Source organism: Dendrobates tinctorius, unplaced genomic scaffold (genome assembly GCF_039654945.1).
Source record: "Dendrobates tinctorius isolate UK_male_01 unplaced genomic scaffold, ASM3965494v1 ptg000030l, whole genome shotgun sequence".
NCBI classification, from domain to species: Eukaryota; Metazoa; Chordata; class Amphibia; order Anura; family Dendrobatidae; genus Dendrobates; species Dendrobates tinctorius.
In genome coordinates, this window is record NW_027361698.1 from 19,004,745 (window position 1) to 19,027,723 (window position 22,979).

At 44.9% G+C, this 22,979-nt stretch overlaps 1 protein-coding gene across 34 annotated transcripts in view; it reads right to left on the reverse strand.

Moving 5' to 3' along the window:
• The window catches only part of ANK2 (ankyrin 2), a 772,868-nt gene that overhangs the window by 102,328 nt on the left and 647,561 nt on the right, over window positions 1–22,979 (reverse strand). For 17 of the 34 annotated variants that reach the window (XM_073571907.1, XM_073571914.1, XM_073571911.1 and 14 more), the window contains 3 exons: window positions 11,272–11,374; window positions 10,628–10,728; window positions 8,324–8,359 (listed from right to left, as the gene is read on the reverse strand). In XM_073571907.1, coding sequence (XP_073428008.1) covers window positions 8,324–8,359; window positions 10,628–10,728; window positions 11,272–11,374 — 240 coding nt within the window. Of the gene's footprint in view, window positions 1–8,323; window positions 8,360–10,627; window positions 10,729–11,271; window positions 11,375–12,866; window positions 12,882–22,979 lie in introns of all 34 variants that reach the window. The other 17 variants (XM_073571903.1, XM_073571909.1, XM_073571910.1 and 14 more) reach the window with 2 other exon arrangements.

The window sequence follows — 22,979 nt, forward strand, 5'->3', positions numbered from 1 at the left end:
AATTGTGACGTTGAATTAAATTTATTGGTTATTTTAAATTTTTGTGGAAATTCAAAAACTGAAAAGTGGGGCGTGAAATATTATTCGGCCCCTTTAACTTAATACTTTGTTGCGCCATCTTTTGCTGCGATTACAGCTGCAAGTTGCTTGGGGTATGTCTCTATCAGTTTTGTACATTGAGAGACTGAAATTCTTGCCCATTCTTCCTTGGCAAACAGCTCGAGCTCAATGACGTTTGATGGAGATTGTTTGTGAACAGCAGTTGTCAGCTCTTTCCACAGATTCTCGATTGGATTCAGGTCTGGACTTTGACTTGGCCATTCTAACACCTGGATACATTTATTTGTGAACCATTCCATTGTAGATTTTGCTTTATGTTTGTGATCATTGTATTGTTGGAAGACAAATCTCCGTCCCAGTCTCAGGTCTTTTGCAGACTCCAACAGGTTTTCTTCAAGAATGGTCCTGTATTTGGCTCAATCTATCTTCCCATCAATTTTAACCATCTTCCCTGTCCCTGCTGAAAAAAACAGGCCCAAACCATGATGCTGCCACCACCATGTTTGACAGTGGGAATGGTGTGTTCAGGGTGATGAGCTGTGTTGCCTTTACGCCAAACAAATCGTTTGACATTGTTGCCAAAAAGTTTTATTTTGGTATCATCTGACCAGAGCACCTTCTTGCACGTTTGGTGTGTCTCCCTGGTGGCTTGTTGCAAACTTTAAACGACACTTTTTATGGATATCTTTGAGAAATGGCTTTCTTCTTGCCACTCTTCCATAAAGGTCAGATTTGTGCAGTGTACGACTGATTGTTGTCCTATGGACAGACTGTCCCACCTCAGCTGTAGACCTCTGCAGCTCATCCAGAGTGATCATGGGCCTCTTGGCTGCATCTCTGATCAGTCTTCTCCTTGTTTGAGATGAAAGTTGAGAGGGACAACCGGGTCTTGGTAAATTTGCAGTGGTATGATACTCCTTCCATTTCAATATGATCGCTTGCACAGTGCTCCTTGGGATGTTTAAAGTTTTGGAAATCATTTTGTATCCAATTCCGGCTTTAAACTTCTCCACAACAGTATCACAGACCTGCCTGTTGTGTTCCTTGGTCTTCATGATGCTCTCTGTGCTTCAAACAGAACCCTGACACTATCACAGAGCAGGTGCATTTATAAGGAGACTTGACTACACACAGGTGAATTATATTTATCATCATTAGTCATTTAGGACAACATTGGATCATTCAGAGATCCCCAATGAACTTCTGGAGTGAGTTTGTTGCACTGAAAGTAAAGGGGCCGAATAATATTGCACGCCCCACTTTTCAGTTTTTGCATTTCCACAAAAATTTAAAATAACCAGTAAATTTCGTTCAACTTCACAATTGTGTTCCACTTGTTGTTGATTCTTCACCAAAAAGTCTTAGTTACTCACTGGTTAACGGTATTTTTCGGAGTCCATGACAGCACCACCTGAGAGAGGGGATCCGCCCTTCAGGAACAGGAAACCTACAGATACAAAAGGGCGGCACCTCTCCCACGCATCAGTTGGATTACAGAGCACAGAGGACCACAATGGTTAATAGCATAACTTATATACAATACTATACACAACTATTTAAATTACCCGTGTACGTATAAGAGGAAGAAGTGCACACCCAAACTAAAGGGAGGGAATATACGGGTGCTGTCATGGACTCCGAAAAATACCGTTAACCGGTGAGTAACTAAGACTTTATCGGTCGTCCATGACAGCACCACCTGAGAGAATTACAGAGAGTAATAACTATTTAGGGAGGGACTACAGCCTGCAGTACCCTTATCCCAAAAGAGAGGTCTGTGGAAGCACCCAGGTCTAGTCTATAATGACTATAAAAGGTGCTCGGAGAGGACCAAGTAGCCGCCTTACATATCTGGTCGATGGAGACTTCTGATCTCTCGGCCCACGAGGTCGCCATGGCTCTGGTGGAATGTGCCCTCAGTTTCCCAGGTGGCGACCTGCCTTTTGAAGTGTATGCTACAGAAATTGCTTCTCTAATCCACCTGGCTAGTGTGTTTTTTGACACTCTACAACCTTTCCTAGGGCCTTGGTGGGAAATAATTAGGGTATTATCTTTCTTCCAAGGATCGGTAGCTGCCAGATACTCTATGAGGCATTTCCTAACCTCCAGGGTATGTAGTTTTTCTTCCTTCTCATTAGCTGGATTAGGGAGGAAGGATGGAAGGACTATTTCCTGAGTCCTATGAAAGTTAGAAACCACTTAAGGTAAGTACGCCGGATCAGGTCTGAGTATTACCCTATCGTCCTTAACCTGTATATAAGGAGGACGCCTAGATAATGCCTGGATGTCGCTTACTCTGCGAGCTGAGGTTAGAGCTACCAGGAAGGCTACTTTGAGGGACAGATTTTTAATGGAAGCTGATGAAACAGGTTCGAATGGAGCTTCCGTCATGGCCGTAAGGACTAGATTCAAGTCCCATGGCATGAATCTATCCTTCACTACTGGCCTGGACCTACCTGCTGCCTTAATTAACCTACTGATCCAGTAATTACCTGCGATGTTGCAGCTAAAGAGAGCCCCCAAAGCTGATACTTGTACTTTAAGAGTACTAGTGGAAAGTCCCATATCCAGACCTTTCTGAAGAAACTCTAAGATCTGATTTATTGGAGTTGAACCCCCAGCAACTATTTCAGAGCGCTGCAGGAACTTCTTCCAAATTCTAGCATAGATCTTGGTAGTAATGGCCTTCCTACTCTTAAGTAGGGTGTTAATCAAGTCTGGGGAGAAGCCTTTTTCTTTTAAGAGTGCCCGCACAAACTCCACGCCGTCAGATGTAGGCCAGCCACCCGAGGATGGAAGACTGGGCCCTGGGATAGGAGATCCGGGATGTCCGGAAGAACCCAAGGATCGGACACCGACATGGTCCTGAGGCATGAGAACCATGCCCTCCTGGGCCAAAATGGAGCAATGACTATGACCCTTGCTCTGTCTCTCTTGATTTTCCTCAACACCAAGGGTAGTAGCGATAGGGGAGGGAAGGCGTATGCTAGCCTGAAGTCCCACTTTATCAGGAAGGCATCTACCGCCAGGGGGTTCTCTCTGGGATTTAGGGAGCAGAATAGTCTTAATTTCCTGTTTTCCTTGGTGGCGAAGAGATCTACCTCTGGCTGTCCCCATTTTTGTATAATCAGGTCGAAGATCGAATTGTTTAGGGACCATTCTCCTTGTTTTAGTAGGTTGCGGCTTAAGAAATCTGCCATCATATTTTCTTTCCCTTTTATGTGTAGTGCTGTCAAAGATAGAAAATGCTGCTCTGCTAGTTGGAACAACCGTTCTGCCACATTCATCAGGGGTTGGGAACGAGTACCACCTTGGTGGTTGATATAAGCCACGGTGACCTGATTGTCGGAGAACACTCGCACATTATGGCCCTGCAGATACATAAGTAACTTCTTAGGTGCCTGCTCTACTGCTGTCAGTTCTTTCAAATTAGATGACATTTTTATCTGGTGATGGTCCCATAGGCCCTGGACTAGGACTTCACCCATATGAGCCCCCCAACCGAAAGGGCTAGCATCCGTAGTGACTATGGGGGATATGTCACACTCCCAGGGATCCTCTCTGGACAAATTATCCTTTTCTAGCCACCACTCTAGGGACTCCCTTGTGCTTCGGGACAAGGTTAGCTGGCCCTCCAAGTAACCCCCAAGGATTTTTTGATGCAGTAAGACCTCGCCCTGTAGTATTCTTAAATGAAACTGGGCCCAATGGACCGCCGGGATACAGGAGGAAAGGGAACCCAGAAGGGACATGGCTTTCCTGAGGGACATGGTGGGGTTATTGGCAGCGTTTAGGATCTGATAGTGTAGGCGAACAAGCTTCTCCAGAGGCAGACGGCATTCCTGTTTCTCAGAATCTAGAATCAGGCCTAAAAATTGCTGAATTCTCATCGGCTGTAACCGAGATTTTTTGATATTAAGCAGCCAACCTAACCGCTCTAGGGCCGACATTGCCCTCTGTAGCTGTTCCTTACAATGTTTTGCCGTTTTTCCTATAATCAGGAAGTCATCTAAGTAGGGGACTACTAGAATGTTAGATTCACGTAGATGGCCATAACTTCCGCCACCACTTTAGTAAACACCCGGGGAGTGACTGCCACCCCAAAGGGGAGGGCCGCATATTGGAAATGTTCAACTGACCCATTTAACTGAACCGCCACTCTGAGGAAGCGCTGATGGGCTGTATGAATGGGTATATGGTAGTATGCATCTTTTAAATCTAACACCACCATAAAGCAGTTTTGAAACAACAACTTTATTGTTGAATTGATTGTTTCCATTTTGAACGGCCGTATAACCAAGAAATCGTTGAGGGACTTGAGATTAATTATAGTCCTAAAGGAGCCGTCTGGCTTGCGGACCAGGAACAGAGGGGAGTAGAAACCTTTCCCCCTTTCTCCCTCTGGAACCATAGTCAGGACTTTCTTGTGGCAAAGCTCATGAACCTCGGCCTCCAGGGCAGCTTGTTCTGATGTGGAAGATCTGAGAGGGGTGACCTTAAATCGATCTAGGGGAACCCGGGTGAACTCTAGTCGTAAAACTGCAGCTATCACCCCCAGTATCCAGTTGCTACTAGAGATCAGCCACCAGGCTGGGTAGAAGGCAGCTAGTCTCCCCCCACCGGAGCATCTAGTCATTGGGGCGGTTTTTTAGTGTCACGTGATGGACCTTCCTGGCGCCCCCCTCCTCCGAACATGAAACCTGTACCTCTCCTTCTTTTGTCGTCCCATCTGCCCTGATCTCTGGACGGCCTTCTACGGAAATATCCTTTCCTGGTGAAGGGGCGTCTATAAGAAGGATTCGGGAGGTTGGGGAACTTCTTTTTATCGTCCCCGGCTTTCTCTAAAAGTTCCTCCAGGACGGGGCCAAACAGATTTTCCCCCTCACATGGAATGGAGCAGAGTCGTGACCTGGCCTGGATATCTCCTGGCCAGCATTTTAACCAGAGGGCCCTTCGAGCTGCGTTTGATAACCCAGCTGATCTAGCCGCCATCCTTGCAGAGTCTGCTGAGGCATCAGCCAAGAAAGCCGCAGCACTCTGGATGATCGGTAGAGTTTTCCGAATGGATGCTCTTGGGGCTCCGCCCTTCAGATGGGAATCTAGTTGATCTAGCCAGACCATCACGGATCTGGCTATACAAGTGGCAGCTATCGCTGGTCTTAGGGCGCCTGCTGACATCTCCCATGTTCCCTTTAGAAAGGAATCCGCTTTTTTATCCAGCGGGTCTTTTAAGGAGGCCAAATCATCGAACGGTATGGAGGACTTTTTGGAGGCTTTGGCTACTGCCGCGTCCAGCTTAGGGGCCTTATCCCATCTGTTTACCACTGGGTCATCAAATGGGTACCTCCGTTTGAAGGCAGGTGGTAAGGAGCCCCTTTTTTCGGGTCTCTTCCATTCCCTTTCTATCAGGCTCTGGACATTATCATTTAATGGAAAAACTTTGTGTTTCCTGGGATCTAGACCTCCGAACATTACCTGTGCCGAAAGCTCTGGCTTTGAGTCTGCTACTCCCATGGTGGACCTTATTGCTTTAACTAGCTTGTCCATCTGGTCTAACGGGAAGCAGAATCGGCTTGAGTCTTCATCCGAAGAGGATGAAGTGGAGGCCGGGGAATCCGAGGAGTCATTGTTCCTAGGGGCAGCTGAGGACTCCTGACCCTGAGAAACTAAATTCTCTCCCCCAAGAAGAGTCCCTTTTAGATAGGGCTTTCATCTCTGTCCTGATTATTTCCTGTAAGGACGGGGGAGAGTGTAAGGGCCTGTCAGTCTATCCCTGGGCCCCCGTCCCCTTCCAACCCCTACCGTCTGTCGCACACATGGCTGACATAGTCTTTTGGGGTGGCCTTCTGGTAAGGGGCAACTACAGAGGGCACATTCCCTGTGCTTCTGTTTTACCATAGCTTTCCTCCCCTGCGAAACAAGCATAAGGGAACACTGCATCAGGGTACATTCACGGAGATCTCTTACCCATGCAGATGAGGCAGGTACCGGATCATGGAGGGAGGCAGGGGGAATCCTTTAGACTGGAGGAACTTCTGCGGCTCTGCTCACTCGTCCGCTTTCTCTTCTGCTGGCCACTCGTATGAGGCTTCACCGAGGACTCCTTCTGTGGGCGCTCCTGCACGTCCTGCTGCTCTATGGGGGCTTCTGTCGTATCAATTGCTGGGCCTTCAGAAGCACCCCGGCAGCATCACCTCCTGCCCTTTAAGGCCTCCCAGTATCCGGTCAGCAGGGCTCTGGTGCGGCACCTCCCCCAGGAACTCTCCCGCGACCTTCCCCCACATGCTCCGTCCCCCCCCCCACCGCCTCAGGTACGCGCGTCCCCCCGGATCGCCGCGCACATTAGGAAGCCGTCCGGCACCCGACTTCCGGTTTCGGCGTTCCCGGCCCCACCCCTTCCGCCGCGTCACTTCCGCCGCGCGTCAGAGGCCGCGGGAGCGCGCGGGAAGGAGCCGGCACGGCGCCCCCGGCTCCGGTATGCCCGCCGCCTCCATGCGCGCCAGCCTGCGCTTGCCGACTGGACGCAACCGCCGACCCGGCCGGAGGGGGTTTGAGACCGGACCCCGGGGGGGAGACGCATCAGGAGGGGCCTGCATACATACCTGGTGCCCGCATTCTGGAGACAGCTGTCCACCGGACCCTTTGCTCCGCCTGCTCTAACCACTGCCGTGGCGACCTACCCGGCCCCACCGTGGCGCTTCCAGGTACCCCGAGCTTGACCGAGGTAGGAGATCCCCCCCGCTACCTGAGTCGGTCAGCCGGCCTGGGAATCCCTCGACGACTCCATGATGGACGATCTGAAGGAAGTCCCGTCCTCTAGGAACAGGAAACCAACTGATGCGTAGGAGAGGTGCCGCCCTTTTGTATCTGTAGGTTTCCTGTTCCTGAAGGGCGGATCCCCTCTCTCAGGTGGTGCTGTCATGGACGACCGATAAATTTAAATTTGGTATCTTTATGTTTGAAGCATGATATGTGGGAAAAGGTTGAAAAGTTCCAGGGAGCCGAATACTTTCCCAACGCACTGCACATACTGCAAAACTGAATAAAAAAAGGACAATAGCGTGCCAAAAACACACTTTCCCACAGCAGAGTTGACATGAGTTTTCATGAAATTACATCCATTTTGCCTGAACTGTTAAAAGGAAGCAGATTTTCTTCACAAAAAAAGCAGCAGAGGAAAAAAGCAGCGTTTATGCTAAATGGGAACATGACCTTAAAATCCACACTGCTGATCAATTTACCATGTTTTTTCTCTGCAGCATGTTGATGACATTTAGTAAAATCTTACATTGCAGCTACTGTAATATGTGATTTTTGATCTGAAATCTAGATGAAAAGTCTATAGCATATCTGTCATGTGTGAACTTGGCCTTTTAGTCTAACATCAGGTTCCTTCATATTTAGTGGCAAAATATCTGAACATGTTAATTGAATAACTCCCTTCATGGGCTCACACATTCATTCAGTCTTAGGGTAGGGTCACATGCCCAATGTCTCTATATGGCCAATTTCACACATTCAGTATTTGGTCAGTATTTTACATTAGCATTAGTAAGCCAAAATCTGGCGTGGAACAGAGGAAAAGTATTATAGAAACACATCACTTCTTGATTTTTTACCCACTCCTGGTTTTGGCTTACAAATACTGATGTGAAATACTGACCAAATACTGAATGCGTGAATGTGGCCTATACGTGAAAAACAGACCGATTATTCTGATCTTACGTTGATCAGAGTTTCATCAGAATGGCATCAGATTTTCTCATACGTGGAGAGAGAAAAAAAATTTCTCCACCTTGTCCTTTATGTCATCCAAGTGTAGTCTGATTTTTTCTCACGGACTCATTGACTTAAATTGCCAGTTTTGATCCAATCCCTCCCTCTGAGGAGTTGCTCAAAAATTTTGTTACTCTTCAAATCGATTTTGGCATAACCACTTTGATGAATGGGGGCCATAGTTTCTGAATTGAACCTTCTCATTAAGCTGTAGATTGCTTTCACATTTTAGATCTTCCATATTAAACACTCCTGTAATGGTTGAGCTGAAAAAGCATTCCATGAGTGGCTGGATTGGGTGTTATCTGTGACTAGAAAAGAGGTAACTTTTGGCGGGAATGTTTTTAGAAGAAGCACATTCTGAAAATTTGTCCAATGCATGCAGTCGTGCCAATCATTAGACGTCAAAACACTAAAGCATTCTGATGTGAATTATTGGCACACAAGGTGGAAATAAAGCAATCACATATTGAACACAAAGGATCACCTGCTGTGGTCTCGGTCAAGACAAGGAGACATGCGGCTGCAACAGAACAGATTAGTCATGAGAAATGAAAGGACAGAAAAAGAGACAGCGGTGAGAAAAGTAGCAGAGGTACAGCCATAATCACGTCACTTACAGAGAACTAGCGCATGTGTGAAATCCTAAGGGGAAGAATAGACCAGTTTATTTGGTCTTTAACCACGCAGACTCACAACCTCTTTTCACTCCGTATATTAAACTTGTTACTTCGATAATTCAATTGTCACACAAGAGCGATTGTCAATTGTCAAAGCAAAGTCATCATGAGCATATAAAGACTTCGCTGGATGGTAATACACTTATCAAATCTGGCATACAGCCATACTGATATCGTTCCTGCTCCATTCTATAGCCACGTGTGGAAGTTGATGTGGAAAATCAGTGTACTTTAGTCATAGAGACAAAAAAAAAAGGGCTGCTTCACACGTCCGTGCAAATTGCTCCGAGCTTGTACCCCAATACAAGAACTGGCTATGCTCTCCTGACTCGAGCTTCACAGCCTCATACACATGTAAAAACCCGTCACTTTCGTGTTGGGAGACCTGGGGCCAGTCCGTGCATTGTGGTCCATGCTCGGACCAATTTACAAGCAGCCTTTAGATGACCCCAATTTCTCTGCTACTTAATTAAAGGTAAAGACAATATTAAAAATATATGTGACTTTTTGACCACATAAAACACATGCAGCATTTCCCCAGAAATATCTAATGAAAACTTTATTTCCTATAATAACGTATGCACACAAATGTAGTATATGTATGTAGGATTCGGCATTACTTTATGCCACACCGGACATTGTGATTGATGAGCATGCCCCTTCTTACCTTATTTGTAAAATATACCAATACATGCCATAAAGGTAAGCTCTCAATACTAGAAATACTACACTACTGCGAGTGGGAATATTATAAATGTAGATATGATTATTGCAAGAGTTGGCCATACCATTAGAGCATTTGGGAATCCTAAAGGAAGGTGCACGACTCAATTACGTATAGTAAGGAGTGATTCTCAGAAGTATGACTACCGCTCCAGCAAGCTCGGAATCACCAAATGTTATGTAAGTGACCACTGTGCAATAATCCGCGTCACGTCAGGCAGAGTAGGATTAAGTGTTGGCAGGGCACCAGAGGGCAGCCCACAGCAGGACACTCAGCAAGCCTAGAGGGCAGCTGTACGGGTACTGAAAGAGGATTATGGTGGTAGGGATGCACATACCATTGGTGTTACCTGTGCGGCCACACAAAGGCCCAAGAGGTGGGGGGGCCCATTTCCAACTCAAAAGCAGTAAGCAGCCATTGTCACAGACACAAGGAGAGGACCATATTCTGTTCTTGTGCATGAGCCCTCCTACCCTGACCCCCATTATTTGCTAGAATACTGAATGTTTACTCCATTTGGTTTTATCCTGGCTCCATTTAAAGCCACAGATGGCCTAGATGACAAGGAGGGTGGGCACTGAATATACAGTGTCCAGGAGGTGGTGCACGTGTGTATATTTCAGCCATAAGAATGTATGGCAGTGATGTAGTCTGCACTCCCCGAGGATACCATAAATGTCTAATGTGATGGGAACCTGTTCTTACAATCTTGAAACCTTCCCATGAATAGAGCACCACTTCCAGTCGAACAGGATTTTATGGGTAAGCGGCAGTTGTACCCACAACCCCACATAATCAACAACCTGCATTCATTTAAAAACCATGCTAATTCCCTGTAAAATCACACATCCACTCTGCATGGCCTTGCCCTAATGCTATAGCTGCGGACTGGGGGGACCAATCTATGCCCATGGTGACAGAAAAGCTGGCTACGTCTCTGCAATTTACATTTTAGACTTTTTGTTGTAACATAATTGCTGTAAGATGTAGATTTTGCCATGATTTCCCAGTGAGTTTTCCTAGGCCTACCTCTCCCTTAACAGTAAGAGGCATTTAGTGTGATCCTACAATCCAGTGAAGAAAGCAGAGATAACAACTCCCACTTATGTCACCAAAATAATTCCCCGAACAACATGAACATGATAAAAGCAGCTCTGAATGACAACATAAGATGTTTTCTACACATTAATACTGAGCTTGACTACTGTATCATAAATGTACTGTGATTGTAAAATAGCCGTCATTTTACACATACGTCAGTGCACTGACTCTGCCGGGTACATAGCGGCTTTCTCATCTTTCAATGATGGCCACAAACCCTTTCTTTTTATGTAAGATTCAGACAAGAAATGCTTACAATATTTTTCTGTAGAACATCTTTACTCACCCAGAATGGATGGGGCTGGAGGAGAGTGCCACATTGTCCAGGTTGTCGTTCCCCCAGCTTAGACGATATGAGTTTTGTTCTGACTTTGTTAAATACGAGACCTAGACAGTTAAGCAGAAGTAAGTTACTATGTACAATATAGTACAGCTAAAGACACTGAAGAAGGAATACAGTGGTAGTGTGCTACTGCAGAACCTGTGTGGCCATGTGTGGCCAAAGATGGGCAGTCTGGGTAGACTCTACAGCTGTAATACGTACCGTAGTTCTGTATGAACTGTATGGTGCCTTTCTCCTCCCGAATAGCTTCTAGGTAAGGATAGCTACAAACATGCTGAGTGTCACTCCAAACAGATGCATATGGTAGCCATAGTCCCTGTAGGATGGAGCAGTCCAGGGCAATGTGTGCCACCATTTAGCCTCCATGCCATGTGTATGACACTTACGGAGTTTTGATGGGCAGCTTCACATTTTTTATAGGCTCAATTATTTTTCTAATATCATAACTCTGATAAGTAACCTTATTTCTCCTGGAGGAATTGAGAATGGTTGCTAGAAGTAAAAAATGCCATTTTTGGCACAGCATTTGGGAGACGTATTACATACACATACCGAGCTGCTGTATAGAGAGTACAAGAATCACCCACCTGGTCATGAGGAATGATGACGGAGTCCTCTATGATGGCACTGCCCCTAGGATAGTTGTGGTGGCTCATCGTGTGGGACCTGTCTGAACTGAAGGATCGCAGGCTGGTCGGTTGACACATACAAATCACCAGAAATGTGAGGGTGAAATGGAAAAGGTGAATGGAAAAATTAGCAATTAGCGCCTGGTGCAGCTTCCAGGGGAAAAAGTGAATTTTTGCAAAGACCACATTTTAAATACAAAAAGTTTCATGCTTGCATAAAATGTAAAATATTGTGATGCAGGTTTCCGAAATCTAAGGCTCGGTGCACACTAGAATCTCTTTTAATGTTGTTTGGACATATGTTTATAAGTGCAGTCAAAAGACCCCAAACATTGTGTGATCGCAGCCTTAGTACAAAGTTTACAGAATTGCTTTGTGGTCTATTTGACTCAGTCTCTGTGTCTTAATTGTAACATTACATGTAAATGCCTTTTTAGTAACTGCTTTACTGGGTGGTGAAAAATAAGGAAAATTACATTTATTGGAGATTAGTGCATATCCCCTGGAAGATACTGCTTTTGTGGGTGCACTGAGGAGCTACATGACACTGACACAAACCGACATAGCACAAGCAGCCTGGGACAACAAAAGAGCATTTGATTTGACAACAGGAAACAGACACATAAAAATATAACAACAAATAACACTCCAATAAGTAACAGGACATTTTCGAATTTGGACTCCGTATAGGATCTCACAGATTCGCTGCAGATTCATAATATGGACCTATGAACACTCCAAGTGTCACTTTATGGTAATCCCCTGCAGAACACCTTTATAATCAAGCATGGCACAATTAAATAGTAACCTTCATTTTATTTTATTCATAAATCAGTAATACCCGAGAAAATAAGAAACTTTGTAATATAGCTCATCAGAGACATCTGCTTCTTTCGTCTCCAAGACTGATCATTCATTCTAAAGATTCTCAATTCACAGGTAATAATCTGTTTGTAGTGAAAACAGATGTTCACATTACTAGGATAGGAGATAACAGTTGGTACTCTTAATGTTCTATGGAGTCTTTGTCTGTTTTTAGCTCCCTCTCCTAAGAATACTAAAAGCATCTCTCAGTAATGTGAAAATTGGTCTTCACTACAAACAGATTTTATAGCTATTACGTGTGAATTGAGAATGAAAGATCAATCCAGGAGGAGAAAGAAGCAGATTTCTCTGATAAGATATATTACAAAGTTTCTTATTTTGATGTGTACTATTGATTTACAAAATAAAAATAAAAATTACGGTAGTACGTAAAATGGTAATAAGCAATATGTCTAAATTAAATGGAGAGTATGGGTCCATTGCACTGCACTAAGGATCCATAGTACACAGATTTGTAATATGGTCCTAATTGGTAAAACTTCACAGTCGAATTGCTTACTTTATAGCGGCATACACCGTTACAGCCAGGATGTATAGCGGAGTCACTGATCTTATCTACAGCAGACAAGCAGTTAAGTGGAGAGTACTTGAGACAATCATGGATGAGTATCTGTGGTGGAGGGTTAGCACATGAATGACATAATGGTGCCATGCAATGTAATACCTACCTAGGCATGGTGCTGCTGGTAGCATCCATACAAATGAAAGGGAAAGAAAAAAAATGAAAGGGAAATAGTTATGAAGTAACGCTGGTCTCTGCATTAGTAAGAAATAAAAGGGTATCCAGGAGAAAGATCATGTTGTTAGTCATGTACCACGTGTATACAGTGGGTTCGGAAAGTATTCAGACCCCTTTAAATTTTTCACTCTTTGTTTCATTGCAGCCATTTGGTAAATTCAAAATAGTTCATTTTTTTCTCATTAATGTACACTCTGCACCCCATCTTCACTGAAAAGAAAACAGAAATGTAGGAATATTTGCAAATTTATTAAAAAACAAAAACTGAAATATCAAATGGTCATAAGTATTCAGACCCTTTGCTCAGACACATATTTAAATCACATGCTGTCCATTTCCATGTGATTCTACAAAATCAACTATCACTGCAGCCCTCCACCAGTTGGGCCTTTATGACAGAGTGGCCCAACGGAAGCTTCTTCTCAGTGCAAGACATATGAAAGCCTGCATAGAGTTTCCTAAAAACACATGAAGGACTCCCAGACTATGAGAAATAAGATTCTCTGGTCTAATGAGATGAAGATAGAACTTTTTGGTGATAATTCTAAGTGGTATGTGTGGAGAAAACCAGGCACTGCTCATCACCTGATCAATACAATCCCAACAGTGAAACATGGTGGTGGCAGCATCATGCTATGGGGGTGTTTTTCAGCTGCAGGGACAGGACGACTGGTTGCAATTGAAGGAAACATGAATGCGGCCAAGCACAGAGATATCCTGGATGAAAACCTCTTACAGAGTGCTCGGGACCTCAGACTTGGCCAAAGGTTCACCTTCCAATAAAGACAATGATCCTAAGCACACAGCTAAAATAACAAAGGAGTGGCTTCAGAACACCTCTGTGACCATTCTTGACTGGCCCAGCCACAGCCCTGACCTAAACCCAATTGAGCATCTTTGGAGAAACCTGAAAATGGCTGTCCACCAACGTTCACCATCCAACCTGACGGAACTGGAGAGGATCTGCAAGGAAGAATGGCAGAGGATCCCCAAATCCAGGTGTGAAAAACTTCCCAAGAAGACTCATGGCTGTACTAGCTCAAAAGGGTGCTTCTACTCAATACTGCGCAAAGGGTCGGAATACTTATGACCATGTGATATTTCAGTTTTTCTTTTTTAATAAACTAGCTTGGCCCGTGCAAAATTTTTGCACATTGGTCGTCGGGGGTGCAGGCAATTTCAGCAAAAGCAAGCTGGTCAAATGTAAATGTATTTCATGAGATGATGTACACAGACAGGTATTTATATATGTAGATTGGTAATACAATAAATTGCATTGATAAGTAGAGGCTAAAAAATGTTTTCCGGTTGAGGTGCCACCTGCAGGTCATTCTGTCTTTCTGTAGGTTTACGAAAATGAATGTTTAAACTGTATTTAGTGGCGTGGCCTGGACCTCATGTAGGGAGGACGTGGAGTGAGAGAGCTCCTGCCCGGATCCGACAATAAATCCTGATTACCGGCACTGCTGACGAGTCCCACTGACCTGGAGGGCTGCAATATCTCCCTGGGCGTTTAGACAGCGGAGGATCCTTGGGCCATGTCGAACCGCAGCAGTAAAAAAGATAAGGAGACGCCGGGGCGCGCCTCTGCTACATCCAGGATGGCACCAGCAAACAACAAGTCGGCTGGTAGTGGAGCGATGGGAGCTGCTGGCAGGCTGGAACGATATGCAAGGGTGCCTCCTGCTGCTGCTCGATCGCCCAGTGCACAGACTGAGGCAGACGCTGGATGCAGCGTGGAGCTGGAGGATCATCTCTCCAGGGAGGGAACAGTGAGTAAACTGGGCCCCCCTTCAGCCCAACATGTGCAGACACAGGGGCCTGTGCTGGAGGAGGAAGGAGTGGGGGATGGGGAGCAGCCGGAGTCTGTGACTGCTGAGCCCACACTGGGAGAAATCCTCGCAGCAATTAACTCCTGCAATACCACACTGGCCACTCTAAGTAATCAAATGGAGATTGTCACCAAGGACATGGCCTGTATTAAACAAGAGCTGCGAGGGGTGACTGCCAGGGTGGGGGAACTGGAGGAGCGTGTTGGTGCGACGGAGGATAAATTGCCACCAATAACACGGGAGCTGGGAAAAGCCACGCAAAATATTACAATACTGCTGAACAAGGTGGATGATTTAGAGAACCGCTCCCGTAGAAGTAATCTGCGACTGGTGGGGGTTCCGGAGAGGACGGAGGGGACTGACTCACTTGGCTTTTTTGAAAAATGGCTAATGGACACCTTTGGTAAAGATGTTTTGTCCCCATTCTTTACTATTGAGAGAGCACACAGGGTCCCTACGCGTGCCCCCCCGCCGGGAGCACCCCCGCGTCCCATCTTGCTTAAGCTCCTACACTTTAAAGATAGAGATGCTATCCTGCGCAGATCCAGAGACATTAAGGAACTTGCTATTAATGGGAGGAAAGTCTCCATTTTCCCTGATTTTTCCCTGGAGGTGCAGCGTAAAAGGGCGCAATTTATTGAGATTAAAAAACGCCTACGTGACTTACAGGTGACATATTCCATGATGTACCCTGCTAGACTGCGGATTGATGTGAATGGAGAAACGCACTTTTTTGATACGGCGGGAATGGCGCTGTCCTGGCTGGATATTAATGAGAGGTCCATGAGGAGGAAGAATACTTGAAGTTCTCCCTTTTTTCGCCACCAGGTGTTGTTACTCCTTTTTGTCTAGGACGCTATGCTGGTATAATTACTACTGTTCATTCCATTTCGGATTCAGGGCGGGAGCTGACCGGATTGCTGTGGACACTCGTTACAGTGACAAGCTGTGGACCCTTCTCCCTGCATGGACTCTGGGCGAGTTTTCTAGCCCTGATTCTCTCTATTTGAGAGAAATGTGCAAGTTACACTTGTGTTTGGGGGTAGGGGCGCTGTGCACTGGTGTGCAGTGCTCCCTCTCCCTCCTTTGTTTTTTTCGTTTGTTGTTGTATTCCCTAATTGTTCTGTGGGATGTGATGTGCGTCAGCCGTGTCGCCCAATTCATTGTACTGAGGGATGGTGGAGATTGCCTCTCTCCCTCGGGAGTGGAGTATGTTCCGATTTCTCATTTTTTAGTCTGCTCTTATGGCGATATCACTTAATATTGTAGCGTGGAATGTTAGGGGGCTCGGGGATGCAAATAAGAGATGTGCTATATTTACTAATATGCAGAAATTTCTCCCGGCTATCCTGTGTATGTCTGAGACCCACATGGTGAAAGATAATATTCATTGGCTAAGAAAGGGATGGGTTTCACATGAATATCATTCCACGTACTCGACCCATGCGCGGGGTGTCAGTGTGCTGGTGCACAGGTCCATCCCCTTCTCATGTACTAAATCAGTGGTTGACCCTGGGGGCAGATTTGTATGTTTGCTTTGCACGTTATACGGTATACAATTTATTTTGGTTGCCATATACATCCCCCCGCCCTATTCAGTCGAACCAGTAAAAAGAATCTTGTCTATTTTGTGTTCCTTTCCCCCTGCGCCGACTCTTCTAATAGGAGATTTTAATACATATTTGCATCCCTATTTGGATAAGTTGCATTCGGGAAACATATCAGAGGATGCAGCCTCAACCTCATTTGCTAGAACGTTAGTGGAGCTGGGTATGGTAGATCTTTGGCGTGTCCAAAACCCCACAGCCAGACAGTTTTCCTGCTACTCTAGCTCCCACCACGCTATGTCACGGATAGACCTGGCCATTGGCAATACACTCATGACCCCATATGTACGAGGGGTGGCCTACCTGCCTAGAAGTGTATCTGATCACTCGCCGCTACATGTCACACTTTCATGGGGACACCCCCTCACCCTATCTAGACCTATCTGGAAGCTTAATCCCTTCTGGATCCAGCTTATAGGGGGATCTTTGCATGATGCCATTCTAGAATATTTTCAACTTAATGAGTACTCTGCATCATCACACATAGTCTGGGATTCCATGAAAGCCTATGTCAGGGGCTTATATATTAGAGAAATATGCACACGGAAAAGCCAAAATAGACGCTACACCCAGAGTCTGATCCAGGAGGTGTCTGTTGCGGAGGCTGCGGTGATACTCAACCCGACAGAGGAAACTAAAAAAGCTTTGGAGAAGGCACAGGGGTCGCTCAGGGAAAACCTCATGTCGGCGGCAGCAAATAAACGTTATTTCCTCAAACAAAAATATTTTATAGAGGGGGAGGGAGTAGGACATTTATTGGCCACGGTCATTAGAGCACAGGACGGATCTTCATATATCAATAGGCTAAAAACGGACTCGGGTGGTCCTGTGACAGACAGTGCGGACATAGTGAGTGAGATAAGGAGGTATTATATGCGACTATACACATCAGATTGCAGTCTCACGGAGACTGAGATTGAGCAGTACCTGGATGCTCTCTCTCTCCCCCTGCATTGGCTGATAGCGATAGGGATTCATTGGATCGGGACATCCTGTTGGAGGAGTTGGAGGAGGCGCTTGGTCAGATGCAAAATGAAAAGGCTCCAGGAATGGATGGCCTGCCTGGCGAGTTTTACAAAACCTATGCACCCTTACTGCTACCTAAGCTACTTAAGGTATTTGAAGAGGCTGAAAGGCAGAGGGTCCTCCCGCCATCTATGAGGGAAGCTTTGATAGTTTTAATATTAAAGCCCGGAAAGGATCCAGAGGTTCCGGATTCATATCGCCCGATTTCCCTATTATCAACAGATGTTAAATTATTGGCCAAGGTACTCGCCAATAGGATGTCCCGAGTTATCTCATCTGTTATACAGAAGGATCAGACGGGATTTATCCCAGGCAGAGCCACATCTATGAACCTTAGGAAACTATACTTGGGGATTCAACATAGTTCTGGGGAGTTGGGGGGAAGAGCAATTTTGTCCTTAGACGCCGCTAAGGCGTTCGATAGTTTGGAGTGGGGTTTTTTGTGGGCGGTACTTCGGAAAATGGGCTTTGGACACAGATTTATAAATTGGGTGAGGCTGTTGTATGGCTCGCCGGTGGCGAAGGTTGGGGCTAATGGCAGGGTCTCTGAGTCTTTTCCTCTTGGGAGAGGTACTAGACAGGGGTGCCCGCTCTCGCCCTTGCTATTTGCTACTGCGGTGGAGCCATTGGCAGTTGCAATTCGGAAGTCCAGAGAAATAATGGGATTCAGATGTGGAACTGTGGAGTTGAGGATATCATTGTACGCGGATGATTTACTTCTATATTTAGATAAGGTACATTCCTCGATTTTGCCGGCAATGGAGGTCATTCGAGAATTTGGGCTGAGGTCTGGTCTTCGGATTAATTGGTCCAAATCAGCTTTAATGCCGATAGACCCTCTCCCGGCGGATTTCTCAGATTTGCAGATACCGGTCCCTGTAGTTCGGAGGTTTAGGTATCTGGGTATAATTGTTAGTCCTGCCCCGAAGGATTTTCGGGCTCTGAATCTGGAGCCCCTGTTGCAGCGATTTAGAGCAAAAGTACATACTTGGTGTCAACTGCCGTTGTCGAATATTGGTAGATCTAACTTAATCAAAATGGTAATGATGCCACAATTATTATATTTGATACATAATTCTCCGGTGTGGATCTGTAGGGACTTTTTTGCAAAAATAAATACATTATTCCGGGAATTAATTTGGAAGAAAAAACAGGCTAGGATTCGCTTGGAGATACTGCAGCGAGGGAAGGAGGAGGGAGGATTGGCGGTGCCAAACCCATTCATATACTTTATAGCCTCCCAGATGCAACATCTTAAGGGTTGGGGTAGAGACGGGGCGTGTGACAATGGTGGTGATATTGTGAGGGAAGGATCGGTATGGAAATATCCAGGGTGCCGGTTGGAGGTGGGAAGACGGCAGATAAATGGGGCACGATACCCCACGTTGGCTATGATTTTCAAGGTGTGGGATAGGGGTAAGTCTCTTTTGAAGATAAATGGGCCTACGGAATTGTGGCCATTGTGGCGAAATCCGGATTTGCAAGAGATCAAAAAGCTGGTGGGGTTCGGAAGATGGGAAGATAAAGGGATTTATCTGGTGTCACAAATTTTGCAAAATAATACTCTTAAGAGTTTTGAACAATTGAGAACAGAATTTCACCTCCCGCACGTCTTCTTTTATCAGTACTTACAGCTAAGACATGCATTGGAAAAACAGAGAAGGACAAATCCGGTGATAGTGACACATAATCAAACACTACATATGCTACTTACATCTGAGTCTTCTAGGGGACTTATCTCTGAATTATATAAAAGATTATTACCTGCCCATCTGGAGACATATCCACTGACTGCTGCTAAGAATAAGTGGGAACGGGACGTTGGCCCCCTGACGGAGGACCAGTGGTCCGATATTCTAGAACAGGTCCCTAAAATGGCGGTTTCTGAGTGCCAGCGGCTTTCGCAAATATATCTCATTCACAGGGTATATAAAACACCCAGCTTATTATTTAAAATGGGACTTAGGCCCAATACACAATGTGTTAGGTGTGGGCAGGATGATGCCCACTTGATGCATGTTATGTGGGAGTGCGGGCACATTGGGGATTTCTGGAGGCAGACCCTGGGACTCATAGCCCAAGTATACCATATCACAATACGACCGTCACCTCGTCTATGTTTGTTGAATTTGTGGGAGGAGGGGGTTGACCCGGACTCTGCAGTGGCCCTGGGAATAGCACGCATCCTGTATCAGGCAAGAAAGATACTTGCATATCATTGGTTGGATCCTATGCCACCAACATTGTCAGAGCTTAAAAATAAACTAAATAATGTCATCAGATTGGAAAGGGGGGCTTATTTAAAAAGAAATGCATTAAGAAAGTTTTACAAAATTTGGCAGCCATGGATGGAGTCACCGGGTCTCCCCTCGGGCGCACTGGTACGGGATGCGATGTTGGACCAGTTGCTGTTGTGCTTGCGATGAGGGGATGCTTGGGGGGTGAAAATAAAGTCTAGTGCCCTTTGTGGCGAAGTAGATTTTGAGTGGCGCGGTGGGAGGGAGCTGGGGTGGATTGGACCTGATATCCGTGGGGGGCGGGGGGGGGGGCGAAATATGATGCGGAGTGGCGCGGCTGGCGGGGATGGTTTTCCCGCTGAAATGAGGCACTGATGTATAATTTTGATTTTTGTTTATTTGTGGAGCCATGTTGTTTATAGGCTCAATTTTATGCAAATATCTGTGTTTTGAGATTTCTTCTTTTTATTTATTCTTACACAGGAAGAGTTTTACCCTTTAAATAATATTTGCTCTCAATGTAAATTTTACTAGCTATATAAGATGTCATATTCTTTCTGTATTGATTCCTGAATGTTTAATAAAAAAGATCTGATTAAAAAAAAAAAAAACTGTATTTAGTGATAAAATCGTGAATGTGTGGTTTGTTTGGCTGTTTTCTTGCTGAAGGGAGCAAGTTTACCTTTCAAATAGTGTATCATGTGTGTGTGTGGGGTGAAGTAATGAGCGAAAAAGCAGTGCATGTTTACAAATGTGTTGGTAGGGTGCTTTGGGGTACCGTGGTGCCACCTGCAGGTCATTTTTCCTTACTGCAGGTTTATGAAAATTAATGTTTAAATTGTATTTTGTGATCAAATCGTGGATGTGTGGTTTGTTTGTCTATTTTCTGGCTGAAGGGGGCAAGTTTACCTTTCAAATGTTGCATCATTTGTGTGTGTGGATGCAGTATGAATGGGGATACAAAGGAATCACCGAAAAACAGTGTTTAGAAATAATAGAATAAATTTGCAAAAATTTCTACATTTCTGTTTTTTTTCAGTCAAGATGGGGTGCAGAGTGTACATTAATGAGAAAAAAGTGAACTTTTTTGAATGTACCAAATCGCTGTAATGAAACAAAGAGTGGAAAATTTAAAGGGGTCTGAATACTTTTCAAACTCACTGTATATGGAAGGGATGTTTGCCTGATGTTAGTAATAATGGCAGCTTTTACAAGGTGTTTGTTTTCGGTTACACATCAGTACTAAAATTCGGGCCACTCATGCCTGCAAATTGCAGCCACCACTGAGCGGCTCTGAGTGAAGAACTGGCCACAATGAATGTGGGTGCTCTCCGTGTATAATACACTTGTGTGAACAAGCCCTTGTGGACACATATATGTCCAGATAATTACACTGTATAGAAATAATGGAGTTTTCCTTTTACAATTAAAGGGAACCTGTCAGCTCATTCATGCTGCCCAAACCACAGGCTTCATAAATCAGACACTGGCAGCATGATTGTGTTGTTATCAATCACCTGAGGCGGGTGCCATATCTTATAACTATATACTTGTATAGCCAGGTTCTGATTGTTGCCTGTGGCTTGGCAGCACGAAACTGATGGCAGATTCCCTTTACACAATTGTATCACAAATGGGTACACTGAAGCTTGTGGGAACCATGGTGTACAAAAGCATTAAAGGGACTCTGTCAGCAGGTTTTTGCTATATAATCTTAGAACAGCATGATGTAGGTGCAGAGAGCCTGATTCCAGTGATGTGTCACTTGCTAGGCTATGAGCTGGTGATTGAATAAAATCGGTGTTGTCTCAGCAGGAGATTACCATTACAAGACAAGGTGTCTCTTCCCTCCTAGTTAACTGCTCCTTGTAACCCTGCCCTTACCACTGATTAGCAGCTTTCTGCTTATGCACAGTGCACAGAGAAAGCTGTCAATCAGTGGTGTGGGCAGGGCTATATAGAGCTCAGCATTCACAGATCTGCTATATCCACAGCAAATAAAACACTGATTGCACCAAAATAACAGCATGCAGACAGCAGCAATTGACACATCGCTTGAATTAGGGTGTCTGTCCATATACCATGCTGCTCACAGATTTACGTAGCAAAAGCCTGGTCACAGATTCCCTTCAAAAGGGGCTTTATGGGGTTACAATACCAGGAGCAACCAATGGGCAAGAGTGGCACGATTTCCGGAAAACAATTATTATCCAATCCCTTTTAGTCCCTACCACTGAACATGGCAGAGATGTCATGGTGAATTCCCCACCATATTGCATGTGACATGGCAAACTTCTCAGGAAACTTATATGCCTCCATCTAGCATCTGAAATCTCTGTAGGATGGTTTTCTAAAAAAAAAAACAAAAAAAAAAAACCCTGCTTTGTAGTAAATTAAGTAATTCTAGATGTCTTTGCTGGAACAATCTAGAACGGAAAATCTAATGCAACATCAGACTGGTGAAATAGGGAACGTTATTTTTAGAAGCCACGTAGGATTGTTCAAATTTGCCTCCGTTGTGGGGATAATCATGGTTATCTTCTCTGAATTTGAAGTAGCAATTTTGCTAAACTGGAAGTTAATTGTAGTAAAGCTCTGGGAATGCACCATGCTGGGGAAGCAGAAATGAGCTCATCACGAAGCAAACCTGTGTATGATCCATTTACAGCTCAGCAGTGACAACTCTGCCATTCTATCTGAAATCACTTTTAATCTTTCATCATACATTAATAGATGTGTTTTAAAAGTACAGTATGCCTCACAATCTTATGCTGCTAAATAAGCTTGCTTGCATAATTAACAGATAATTTTGAGAAAATTAGAAGATCTGATTCAAACAACGTAAAGGACACCATTGAATATTATAGAATCATAGAGTTGGAAGGGACCTCCTGGGCCATCTGGTCCAACCCCCTGCTCAAAGCAGGATTCGCTAAATCATCCCAGTCAGACGTCTGTCCAGCCTCTGTTTGAAGACTTCCATTGAAGGAGAACGCACCACTTCTCGTGGCAGCCTGTTCCACTCATTGATCACTCTGTCAAAAAGTTTTTTCTAATATCTAATCTGTGTCTCCTCCCATTCAGTTTCATCCCATTGCTTCTAGTCTTTCCTTGTGCAAATGAGAATAAAGTTGATCCTTCTACAATGTGACAGCCCTTTAGATATTTGTATACAGCTATTAAGTCTCCTCTCAGTCTTCTCTTTTGCAAACTAAACATTCCCAAATCCTGCAACCTTTCCTCATAAGACAGGGTTTGCAGACCGGTCACCATTCTGGTCACTCTTTTCTGAACTTGCTCCAGTTTGTTGATGTCTTTTTTAAAATGTGGTGCCCAAAAC